This window comes from Oratosquilla oratoria, chromosome 29, assembly GCF_046742065.1.
Source record: "Oratosquilla oratoria isolate Oo_2021 chromosome 29, ASM4674206v1, whole genome shotgun sequence".
Lineage (NCBI taxonomy): Eukaryota > Metazoa > Arthropoda > Malacostraca > Stomatopoda > Squillidae > Oratosquilla > Oratosquilla oratoria.
The window spans coordinates 19,775,428-19,788,381 of record NC_134805.1 but is presented as its reverse complement, the minus strand read 5'-3'; the positions used below and the strand labels follow the sequence as shown (position 1 = coordinate 19,788,381).

At 42.9% G+C, this 12,954-nt stretch overlaps 1 protein-coding gene across 13 annotated transcripts in view; it reads right to left on the bottom strand.

The window, feature by feature from the left end:
* Window positions 1–1,702: 1,702 nt before the first annotated feature.
* Window positions 1,703–12,954, bottom strand: part of Mitofilin (inner membrane mitochondrial protein mitofilin) — a 37,014-nt gene continuing 25,762 nt past the window's right edge. For all 13 annotated transcript variants that reach the window (XM_076211813.1, XM_076211816.1, XM_076211814.1 and 10 more), the window contains 4 exons: window positions 11,361–11,443; window positions 9,306–9,468; window positions 2,835–2,963; window positions 1,703–2,726 (listed from right to left, as the gene is read on the bottom strand). In XM_076211813.1, coding sequence (XP_076067928.1) covers window positions 2,549–2,726; window positions 2,835–2,963; window positions 9,306–9,468; window positions 11,361–11,443 — 553 coding nt within the window. In that variant the 3' untranslated portion in view covers window positions 1,703–2,548. The remainder of the gene's footprint in view (window positions 2,727–2,834; window positions 2,964–9,305; window positions 9,469–11,360; window positions 11,444–12,954) is intronic.

Genomic DNA, 12,954 nt, shown 5'->3' with positions numbered 1-12,954 from the left:
TTATGCCATATAAGGTTAACATGAATTTTGATTGTTCATTGACCTTTAAATGTAATTCACTGTCAATGGGAAACTTGTATTTGTTAATGTATATAAAAGTGTAAAATCTAATCTTTGTATACAGTGAGCCCTCCATAAATCTGACTACATGGGGCTTTAATCTAGTTCAGTAGGTCCAGAAATTGCAGAAATCTAGATGTGAATGTGAAGAGTCATAGACTGCAGGAAATGGAGTTTTAATCATTTTGCATTGCATATAGCAGTGAATGCATAAGAATTGTAAAGGAGACAGGAGAAAGGGTTCGCTGGAAGCCCATAGTCGTAATCCACACAGCAGGCAGTGTCGGCCAGTTAAGGTCAGCACAGCTTGAAAGTAGGCCTACATGATCAAGCAGCCTTATTCAAGGTGCTGTAATCTACTCCACATGGGTGAAGGGGCCGCCTTTGCATCCATGTTGGTTTGGAGAGGTAAGTATTTCTGATTTGATTCTTGTTGCTACTAGCCTTTCCATTAGTTTGGATAGTGGTGAGATTGGTCTGTATGATGTAGGGTTTTCAAGAGGTGGTCTCAAAATAAGGATTATGCAAGCTCTTTCTAGATTTCTGGGATTAACAACTATTCTAACCACATTCCTTGTTGGGTGTGTGTCATGGAAGTGTCCTCTGTATTCTCATTATAGCAGTTCATGACACAACCCACCCCTCCCTCCCCCAACACGCACCAAATAACTGCCAACTTATGTTGACAACCTTGCCCTGTTCTGCATTAGAATCCACCCTGCTGTTTATACCAACCACCTTCTCCAAATGCTATAACTTGTGCACCAATGGGCAAAGACCACATATTTTGTTTTTCCACCTCAAAGTTGCCATGCACTTGTGTAGAGAATGTAGCATATTTCATTTTAAAACCTTCCCCTCTTATCCTGTAATCAGCAACGCTTCAAAAGATGTAATGGCTTAAACTAATATTGGTAGCAGGGATGACCCGTCATGCAGGAGGTGCTAAGATAAGAGGGAGGGTGGAGGGGTGTGGTGTATTCAGGGATGGAATGGGTGGCAATGATATTATGCCTTTTTCTTTTTGGCTACCCCCCTTGTAAGGGGGAAAAAGCCTTGGTATATGTATGTAATATTGGTAGCATTGCCTTTGGTCCTATCCCAAAAAATATTAATGATTTGGTTTAACGTCACAAACTCCCCCTATCAGGAGGCTAGGACAGTGCCCCTTACAGTGGACTTTGTACATACATATACCAAAGGCTTTTTCCCCATTAAAAGGGAGGTAGCCAAAAAGAAAAAGGCATAAAAACCATTCCCACCCATTCTATCCCTAAATACACTCCACTCCCCTCCACCCTCCCTCTTATCTTGGCACCTCCTGGATGACGGGTCATTCCAGTATCTTGTCCACTGCCCTGGGTCAGAGGCGGTGTTGGAAGATATTGTAGCATGGAATTTAGTGAACCATGCCCTTAGTTCACCTCGCCCTGAGTGGGATAACTTACCAAGTAGAAATACATACACATACAGAAGACTCAATTCCCCTCGAGAGAAGAGGTGGAGTTGAACAATACTTTATGCCCTGACTGTATGGAGAAAAATATGAAAATTGGTATCCTTATTTCCATCCTTGTTTAACTGTATTTTATGAACAGTGGTGTTCTTGACCCATGGCATTGATGAGGGAAAATGAAAGCTATTATACAATGTTTATAGAATATCTTTCTTGTACATATTATGAACATTATATACAAAGATTATCATACTAAAATAATGCAATCTTAATCGTTTCACTGATGTACATTATATGCAGTAAGGCCAATTATCACCCAATAAAAAATGGCTGATTTTGAAGCGGAAATATTACGTGAAATAAGTTGGCATGTTAATGTTAGCTGCAATGTTAGCAAAAAATGCATAATAAGAGGCAATCACCCATGGATTGAAACAGCATTCTGCTCATCTCTTGCTATCTATAGACAACCATTACCAGCAAGTTAAGCAACTGGGAAAGGATGTGGGTTTATTTGCTTCTAAGTACAAGTTGTTGTTGTTCCTCAACCATGGGTGATTGCCCCCTCGCATGCATTACCTTGCAGTACACGTGATGTTCTTTGAGCTCAGTAATGGGGTAATTTCGGCTATAACTTATTTGGGTAAATGCAAAGTTTTCCTAGTACAGTATCATTCAATCTTATTCTCTTCGAGAGAGGATTTAACATGTTTAGCTAATTTGAAAGAAAATTACCCTAAAACTAAGTTGATTTTTACTGTCAAACTTGTGTTTTCCATAGAAATTTAAATGGATTACAAAAATTTAATCCATGCACAGTTTGGAATTCCTTTAGGGAACTGATCCTTGTGATAATCCGATCCTGTCCCGGGGTAGGGAGAAAGTCTGTTTTTAAATTCAAGAACATTTCATACTTATCCAGGCATCAAAATCGCAGTCATCTCACTATCAACAAGGTGGTCAGCACTGGTACCCATGTGAGGTGATGAAAAGGTAACCTACAACAATGGCAACCTTCCCAATAACAAATGTTTACAAGGTTTTAACAGCAATGGCGGCAGCATGAGCCATGAGAACATCTGCTGCTTGTCTTGCTTCCAATAACAGTCGTGCTTCTTTCAGCCAGTCAGCTGCTACGTGTCTTGGTGCTCCACGGAGAAGGTTCATATACCGAACAGCATGGTTCAAGTCATCCTTATCCAAGCAATACCTGTTTTACATATAAAATTAATTGGTAAACTGTCTTTATAAATTTTAAGGAATTTATTTAATATGTTTACATTGTAATACAAGTCCAACTCAATTCTAAAATACTAACTTTGCTCTGTCTAAAATATCGTATGTTGAGAGAGAATCCACGGCAATTTGCTCATCCTTTGCTTCTGGACCTGGTACATACTCAAAGGCATTGAGTACTAGGAAGCTTTGAATATATGACATTAAATACCTGCAAGCAAAATTGTAAAGTGATTAAATGCTAACAAATGAACAGCCAAAAAATTAAATTTAAAATGCTTACAAATCAAATTCCTTTCAAGTTTTGTATGTATGGCCTTTATAAAGGAGAGTGATAGTTAAGCACATCTGCCCTTACCAATTTGGCAACTCAGGAACAAACTCCATAACCCTTTCCCCATCACACTGATCGTACAGTACAGAGAGGGACAGCTCTCCCTCACTAAGGCTAAATATCCAAACCTAGTTTATATGTACTGCTTCACCATGTAGGGAACATGCCTTTAAACCATGTATCAATCTCTTATGTGTACTGTATCGAAAGGTTTTCTCCGAGTCCAGATATATACAAAGTTTACCCATCTCTCCCTCCCCTGCAGCACTACCAGTCAAGTAAAAACTTGGTGCATGCATATACCAAATACCTTTTTTCCCCCCATAACAAGGGAGGTAGACAAAAAAAAAAGTGGTGAGGAGGAGAACGGGGGTGGAAAGGGAGCTAGGAGATAGGGTTGATGAAAGAATATTAGGATGGTTTGGACACAGGGAAAGAATGAGTGAAGAAAGACTAGTAAAAGAGGTGTGGAAGGCAGATGTGGAGGGAGTGAACATGAGGGGGCGTCCTAGGATGAGGTGGATGGATGGGGTGAAGGGGGCTTTGGGGAAGAGGGGAATGTCTGTTGAGGAAGGACGGGAGAGGACAGAAGACGGGTGAATGGAAAATGGTTGTATATGGATGATGTTGTGATAGCATGAGGTGGAATGGGCAGGGGGATGGGGGGTGAGGTAGTATGTGTGAGCAAAATTTGACGCAGCCCAAAGGGATTTCTCCCCGTCCTCTCATTTTATGCAATGGGGGGACGGAGAGGGGGGGGTCACCGATTTAATGAAGCGGCCTTGCTGTGGATGTGCTGTGTCTTGCGACACTGCTTCTGATCCAGGGCAGTGGACAAGGTGCAGGGATGACCCGTCATTCAGGAGGTGCTAAGATAAGAGGGAGGGTGGAGGGGTGTGGAGTGTATTCAGGGATGGAATGGGTGGGAGTGATTTTATGCCTTTTTCTTTTTGGCTACCCCCCTTGTAAGGGGGAAAAAGCCTTGGTATATGTATGTATAAAATCCACCCCCCTCCCTCCATCTTTTCTTGGCTCCTCCTGGATGATGGGTCATCCCTGCATCTCCCCCACTGCCTTGGGTGAGAAGCAGTGTCACAAGACATGGCAAGGCTGCTTCATTAAATTGGTGACCCTCCCTCTCTGTCCCCTCATGCAGAAATCCCTTTGGGCTGCATCAATTTATTTTTCACACATACTCCATCACCCCCCATGCCCCACCCACTCTCTTTCATGCATCACATCATCATCCATAACCATTTTCCATTCACCCCTATCTTCTGTCCTTCCTCAAGACATTCCCCTTTCCCAATGCTCCTTTTACCCCATCCATCTTATACTTGGTCACCCCCTCATGGCCACTCCTTCCACACACCTTTTACTAATCTTTCTTCACTCATTCTTTCCTGAAGGGATTTCTGCAGGAGGGGATGTTGAGGGGGGAGTCACCGATTTAATGAAGCGGTCTTGCTACATTACTTCTGACTCAGGGTAGTGGGCGAGATGCAGGGATGACCTGTCATCTAAGAGGAGCCAAGAAAAGAGGGAGGGAGTGGATTTATGCATTTGACTTTGGCTACCTCCCTTGTAAGGGAGAAAAAGCTGTTGGTATATGTATAATTTCACCATGATTACATTCCCAAATCTCTGATTAATGTTAGACCAATCTGATTCAGTTTTAGGGATGTGAAAAGTGTTTCAACATTTCATATCAATCTATCAATGTGCTTGCACAAGGCCTGCAGCCGAAAGGCATACATACATACATATACCAAGGCTTTTTCCCCCTTACAAGGGAGGTAGCCAAAAAGAAAAAGGCACAAAATCATTCCCACCCATTCCATCCCTGAATACACTCCACACCCCTCCACCCTCCCTCTTATCTGAGCACCTCCTGAATGACGGGTCATCCCTGCACCTTGTCCACTGCCCTGGGTCAGAAGCAGTGACGCAAGACACAGCACATCCACAGCAAGGCCGCTTCATTAAATCGGCGACCCCCCCTCTCCGTCCCCCAATTGCATAAAATGAGAGGACGGGGAGAAATCCCTTCGGGCTGCGTCAAATTTTGCTCACACATACTACCTCATCCCCCATCCCCCCACCCATTCCACCTCATGCAATCACAACATCATCCATATACAACCATTCTCCATTCACCCCTGTCTTCTGTCCTCTCCCGTCCTTCCTCAACTGACATTCCCCTCTTCCCCAAAGCCCCCCTCACCCCATCCATCCACCTCATCCTAGGATGCCCCCTCATGTTCACTCCCTCCACACCTCTTTTACTAGTCTTTCTTCACTCATTCTTTCCATGTGTCCAAACCATCCTAATATTCTTTCATCAACCCTATCTCCCAGCTCCTTTTCCACCCCTGTTCTCCTCCTCACCTCTCACTCTATCTAGCCTAGTAACCCCCACCATACTTCTCAGACACCTCATCTCAAACACATTCAAACTCCTTCTCTCTTCTTCTCTTATGTTCCAAGTTTCTGCCCCATACAGTGCTGTTGGCACAATCACTCCTTCATACAGTCTCCTCTTCGCATCCATTCCTAAATGTCTATTCCTCATTACACTCTTTAATCCACCAAGGCATTTACTCGCTTCTCTCAATCTACATTCTACCTCCACCTTCACTCCGCCTTTTCCTGCTACATTTGCACCCAAGTATCTAAAACTATCCACTTCCTCCAGTCACTCTCCCTTAAGGGGGTTAACTCATTTTGGTGAAAAATACTCGATTTTGTCAAACTTCATGTGTGGACTGGTGTGGTGTCCCTGAACACCGCGGGACTGGTTTCCAGACGTATAATGCCACCCTTCTCAGGTAATGGTGGGTTTAAAGGACCAGAGATTTAAAGGTCCGCCCGTCAGCCACGCCCCTTTCTTTGCTATGGTTCGTTTTCCTTGTTTTTTTTTTTTTTTTTTGAGAATTTTATACTCTGATATTGTTGAACGATAGGTTAGGCAGCAGTCACCACACTCAGTGCGATCGAAAAAGGGTTCAGCGTATGCATGCGTAATTTCTCCACGTGCTATCCTGTTTTATACATGTCTTGTTTATAAATTCACTACTCCATAACTAAATATGTCAGATGTGATAGTTGCCGAAGTATTTTGCTCCATTCTGAACCTGAGAAGTGCAAGAATACTTACCTTAGCAAAGGGATTGTAATGCATGTGTACCATTCATTATGTAAAGGATATGGAAGGTTAGGATTGTCCCGATTCTCAGCTGGCATAGGTACAAAAGAAATGTAATGAACATCTGCTGCTTACTTCCCAGAAATGGTCAAAGGATTATGTAAGTAGATATGTGCATTTGATACTCTTTGGAGGCACTTTTATGGAGTAGTGAATATATAAACATAAAAATGCTATTTTTTCAAAACTAGTTTTTTCGCACAAAACTATAACTTCGTGTGTAAATAAGCAATTTTGATCATTCTTGTTGGAAAATGATTGTGATACTTATATCTAACAATATTAGTAAATTCATTCTTAACCTACTTGATATATATTTTTTAAAGTTGTGATTTTTTTTTATAATTTGCTGTAAGGCTGACTTTCTTTTTCCCTTATAATTACGAGTATACTAGTTTAGGTACATCTGGATGTCTAATAACTGTACACCAAAGGAAATCATTATTCTCCTCATACATACATATACATATACCAAGGCTTTTTCCCCCTTTCAAGGGAGGTAGCCAAAAAGGGAAAGGCATAAAATCACTCCCACCCATTTCATCCCTAAATACACTCCACACCCCTCCCACCCTCCCTCTCATCTGAGCACCTCCTGGATAACGGGTCATCCCTGCACCTTGCCCACCGCCCTGGGTCAGAAGCAGTGTCGCAAGACACAGCACATCCACAGCAAGGCTGCTTCATTTAATCGGCGACCCCCCCTCTCCGTCCCCCCTTGCATATAAGGAGAGGACGGGGAGAAATCCCTTCGGGCTGCATCAAAATTTGCTCACACATACTACCTCACCCCCCCACCCCCCACCCATTCCTCCTCATGCAATCACATCATCCATATACAACCATTCTCCACTCACCTCTGTCTTCCGTCCTCTCCCGTCCTTCCTCAACAGACATTCCCCTATTCCCCAAAGCCCCCTTCACCCCATCCATCCACCTCGTGTTCACTCCCTCCACATCTGCCTTCCATACCTCTTTTACTAGTCTTTCTTCACTCATTCTTTCCATGTGTCCAAACCATCCTAATATTCTTTCATCAACCCTATCTCCCAGCTCCTTTTCCACCCCTGTTCTCCTCCTCATTTCTCACTCTATCTAGCCTAGTAACCCCCACCATACTTCTCAGACACCTCATCTCAAACACATTCAAACTCCTTCTCTCTTCTTCTCTTATGTTCCAAGTTTCTGCCCCATACAGTGCTGTTGGCACAATCACTCCTTCATACAGTCTCCTCTTCGCATCCATTCCTAAATGTCTATTCCTCATTACACTCTTTAATCCACCAAGGCATTTACTCGCTTCTCTCAATCTACATTCTACCTCCACCTTCACTCCGCCTTTTCCTGCTACATTTGCACCCAAGTATCTAAAACTATCCACTTCCTCCAGTCACTCTCCCTTAATGTTCACTTCCAGTCTACTGCCACTTTCACCCCTTGTACATCTCATCACCTTACTTTTACCCACATTTATCTTTAGCTTTCTTCTATCACATACTCTCCCAAACTCTGCCACCAACTTCCTCAATCCCTCCTCCGATCCTGCCACAAGCGCAGTGTCGTCCGCAAACAACAGCTGGCTCACCTCCCACTTTTCTCCATTTTCTTTAACCATCTCCAATCCCTGACCCACTACCCTTGCATTCACCTCTCGCACCACCCCATCCATGTATAAGTTGAATAGTCAGGGCGACATAACGCATCCTTGACGAAGTCTCACCTTTACCTCAAACCACTCACTCTCTCCATTTCCAATCCTGACACAAGCTCTACTACTCTCATAAAAACTCTTGACAGCTCCCAGAAGCTTTCCTCCTATCCCATAAATCTGCATAACCTCCCACAGTGCCTTTCTGTCTACCCTATCATAAGCCTTTTCCAGATCCATAAAAGCCCAAAAAACATCCTTCCCCTTTCCTATAGCTTTCTCACATATCTGTCTTACCACAAAGATCTGATCTACACAACCTCTACCTGTCCTAAATCCACACTGTTCCTCACCAATTACTCCTTCTGTTCCTCTCCTAATCCTCTCAATCAAGATCCTCCCATAAGCCTTCCCAACTACACTTAACAAGCTAATCCCTCTGAAACTACTACATTCACACTTGTCCCCTTTTCCCTTGTAAAGAGGAACTATACAGGCACTCCTCCAGTCCTCCAGTACTCTACCCTCTCTCCAGCAAACATTAAATAACCTCACCAACCAGTCCATCATACTTTTGGAAAAATAAACGTTATTTCAAAAATAACTCAAAATTGCAAGTAAATCGTCTGTTGTGTAAAAATTTCTTAATGGATTTCAATGAAATTTCTGTCACAGATGCATCCCATTTCCCTGCTCATTGTGTTAAATTTCCATTGTCTTACATAAAAAGATATGGTTGGGAGGACCAGAAATGCATAATCCGATCGAGCGAATCACCGAAATGAGAGTCAACCCCCTTAATGCTCACTTCCAGTCTACTGCCACTTTCACGCCTTGTACATCTCATCACCTTACTTTTACCCACATTTATCTTTAGCTTTCTTCTATCACATACTCTCCCAAACTCTGCCACCAACTTCCTCAATCCCTCCTCCGATCCTGCCATAATCATTGGTTCAGCCCATAAGTCATATACATATACCAACGGCTTTTTCCCCCTTACAAGGGGGGGTAGCCAAAAAACAAAGTCATAAAATCCACTCTCACCCAGTCCATCCCCACATACCCCCCTCCCTTTTATCTTGGCTCCTGGATGACTGGCCATCCCTGCATCTTGCCCACTGCCCTGGTTGAGAGGCAATATAGCAAGACACAGCAGATCCACAGCAAGGCAGTTTCATTTAATCAGCCACCTGACACCCCCCACCCCAAGGCAGAAAAAAGAGAAGTCTGGGAGAAATCCCTTCAGGGTGCATCAAAATAACATTCAAACATACTCCATCTTCCACAAACTCCCTTCCATGAAACACAAAAAATGCATTATGCTACTTAAAAGTAAATATTCAAGGGAAGTTGTTTAACTTACCTAACCAAGGACCCCCCATTATCTCCAATCATTGAAACCCTTTTGCAAATCCTTTCCACTTTGATGAATCGCTCCTTCAGGGAATCTTCTGAGTAAACGCCACGGTTAACTGCTTCAGTAGATATTGCACCAAGGACAGAAGTAACAAATGGATTGCTGTCACCTGAATGGATGATGAAGAGAATATACAGTTATAACTTTGTTACTTAAAAATAAATGCATATACCAAATGGCCCTCTCCCTCTTATATGTGCCCAGCCAAGGAATACACCCACGCATCCATTACACACTTATAATTCCTTTTATCTTAGCTCTTTGTGGATGAAAGGTCCTCCATGCCCACTGCCTGGGTCAGAAGTAATTCCGCAAGACAGCAAACCTTGATACAAAGAGCTGGTTCACTTCTCATCCACTCCAGAACATATAAGAGCCGATTAGAAGAAATACTTTCAGTGTATGTCAATTTATTAACCATTCAAACCACTCTCCACTCCTTCCAATCTCTTGCCCTCTCCTTTCCCTGCTCAACAGACATTCCCCTTGTACCCAAAGCCCTCTTCACTCCACCCATCCCATTCTTGGCATTCTCCTTAAAGTACACTATCCACCTCTGCCTCCCACATTCCTTTTGCTTGCCCTTCTCCACTCATTCTTTCCATATGCCTAAGCCATCCCAGTATTCTTTGATCAATCCCAATTTCCTGCTCTCTTTCCACCCCAATTCTCTACCTCACCTTGTCATTTTTCATTATATCCTCATAACCTCCATACTTTTTAAACACTTTACCTTAAACACATTTAAAATACTCCTTTCTGACCTAAAGTGAAGTGCTTTTAAAGAGGCATGGTGGTGGTTACAAGGATGAATTGAGTGAGAGAGGAGGTGAGGCAGAGCAGGGGTGGAGAGTTGGCACATGAGGTCGATCAATGCATACTAAAGTGATTTAAGGATCTGAAAAGAACAAGTGAAGAAAGACGAGCAAAGAGTGTGGACAGTGGATAGAAAAAATTGAGGGGGAGGACCAAGAACAAGGTGGGCAAACTGTGTGACAAGGGTATTGGGTGCAAGAGGAATGTCAGTTGAGCAGGGAAAGGAGAGGGCAAGATATAGATGTGAATGGATGAGGAACTGATTTGGCCTGCAGGATTTCTTTATCTGCTTAATAAATTCTAGAGTGAACTGGGCCGCTAATCCAGCTCCAACTGTTGTGGCTGCTGTGGAGGTGCTGTCTTGTAGCACTACCTTTGGCCCATGCAGAAGGCTCCACTAAGATCTCAAATATTCATCTAAAACACCTTGACCCAGAGGGAATGAAGGCCTCAACTGATACTTTCAGCCACTCCTGAATGTACAATATTCCCAATCTGGAAAAGAGCACATACAATAACCATAATAAAACCAAAATTAATACCAGAAAACTCAGCATCCTACAGACCAATCTCACTACTATCCACCATGACCTTCCATCATAGCCGAGTTGATAAAAAGATTAATCACAGAAAGAAGCAAAACTAAGCTATCCACCTCCCCAAATCAATGAGGATTCAACGGGACTGCTCAGCTAAACGGTCTAGAGAATGACGACATGGATTCACAAACACCCACTCCACCAGCTCTTTATATACATCACTAAAGTGGTGGAGGAATTTAAAAGGAAAGCACCACAAGAAAGAATGGTTAGGATAACAAGACAAAGCATTTGATGAACTTCCTGGGCATATACTATCAGGAACAAGAAATAGCTAACAAAGTTCTTAGCAAGCATACAGTACAGAATAACCCAAAACAATACTCTTCACATTATCTAAAACTAAACTTGGTGACTGACCCTAGCAATAAATGGGGGACTGAAATGGCCGTTTATCCACAAGGATTTAAGGTGGAAGGGGGGGCAACAAATGGGTTTTTGGATGAGGGTGGGACAGGGAAGGGAGGTTACGTTTATGTTTTGACTTGGTCACCCCCCTTATATTGGGGAAAGGTCCTTCTGGTATATGTATACATAACAGAATTTAGAATTAATGGAGGAAAAAAAATAACGGTGGCCAACTCACCTGCAGCTTTCGTAACAGCATTTACCTCCTCCTGAAGGGGTCGGCATGCCTCGTCCACACTACTGACGCCAGTGCTCTGTACCCTGTTGTATGTCAAATTAAAACCTTTACACCTATGGCCTATCATACTAGCATATATATATACATACACCAATGGCTTCTTCATACTACCTATGGTACATGAAGTAAACATAATGGATCTGATATACTGAAGTAAGTCAATATACAGCTTATCTTTAAAATAAGAATATATTCCAAAATAGCCAGAGTAAAGAATGTCCATTGACCTTATCCACTAATAGACCAGGTGGTACTTTTCCAGGCTGCCAATGAACTAAAAAACCAAATACCTGTTTTGATCTCCCCTTTTTAAATCACCAGGAAAGTGCCAAGTAGCATTACTTCTATTGGGTGACAAAAAGGTGCTCCTTCCTTCTGCATCCCACTGGGGTTTTGAAATCGTGTTCATGTACATGAAGCAGTGGGGGTAAACCAGCCTTGACTGTCAGGCTCTGGTGTGGAGGTGCTGTGTCTTGCTACATTGCTTCTGACTCGGATAGGGGGCAGGGCTGGCCTTTCACCCACAAGAAACTAATATTAAAGGGATAACAAATGAGTGTTGGATGGGTGAAGAGTGGTTGAATGCCTTGGCTGGCCACTTTCCTTATATGGGGAAAGACATCTTTTGGTATATGTATGTATGTATTCACTGAAGGATGGTCACATTCTCCTTGAACACAGTGACGTCTGTCTATATACAAAGGGCCTCTTCCCCCTTATAGGGGAGATAGCAAGCAAAGGCGCACACACCCACTCCCATCTACCCCCCATTCATTTCCCTCTAATCTTAGCTTCTTATGGATGAAGGGTTACACAGTGATATACTTTATATATATTTTAGACAACTATATTGTGATTTAATGAAGCGGCCTTGCTGTGGATGTGCTGTGTCTTGCGACACTGCTTCTGACCCAGGGCAGTGGACAAGGTGAAGGGATGACCTGTCATCCAGGAGGTGCTAAGATAAGAGGGAGGATGGAGGGGAGTGGAGTGTATTCAGGGATGGAATGGGTGATTTTATACCTTTTCCTTTTTGGCTACCTCCCTTGTAAGGGGGAAAAAGCCTTGGTATATATACAGTGGCCGCGAAAAGTTTGGGCGCAAAATTATAGGCGCCCCAACTTTCCCCTAAACTAAAAACATGCGAAAAATACAACTTTCCACCCAAACTTTTCGCTATTTTTCAATGCTAGCGTTTGTACCCGTATTTAGCCGAGACAATACACACTATTTGCCAACTCTGTTTAGGCGCACTCGATGTCACATGGAGTCAGTTTCTAAACATCTCTCACAGAGAGTAGTCTTTTTTTTGCGGTGGTCTCTGTTTTTGTGCCTTGATATCTCCGTAATGGGAAGTGGTAAAGAGCTGGAAAGAGACACAGTTGTTACAATCATAACCCTCTATAAGGAGGGTTATAAGTGTAAAGATATTGCTACTCGTGTGGGAATTGGAGTGCGTCAAGTGCAAAAGTGGACCAAGAAATTTCGAGACGAAGGAAGTGACATCATTCGTACTCCAAAGCATCGCTCTGGT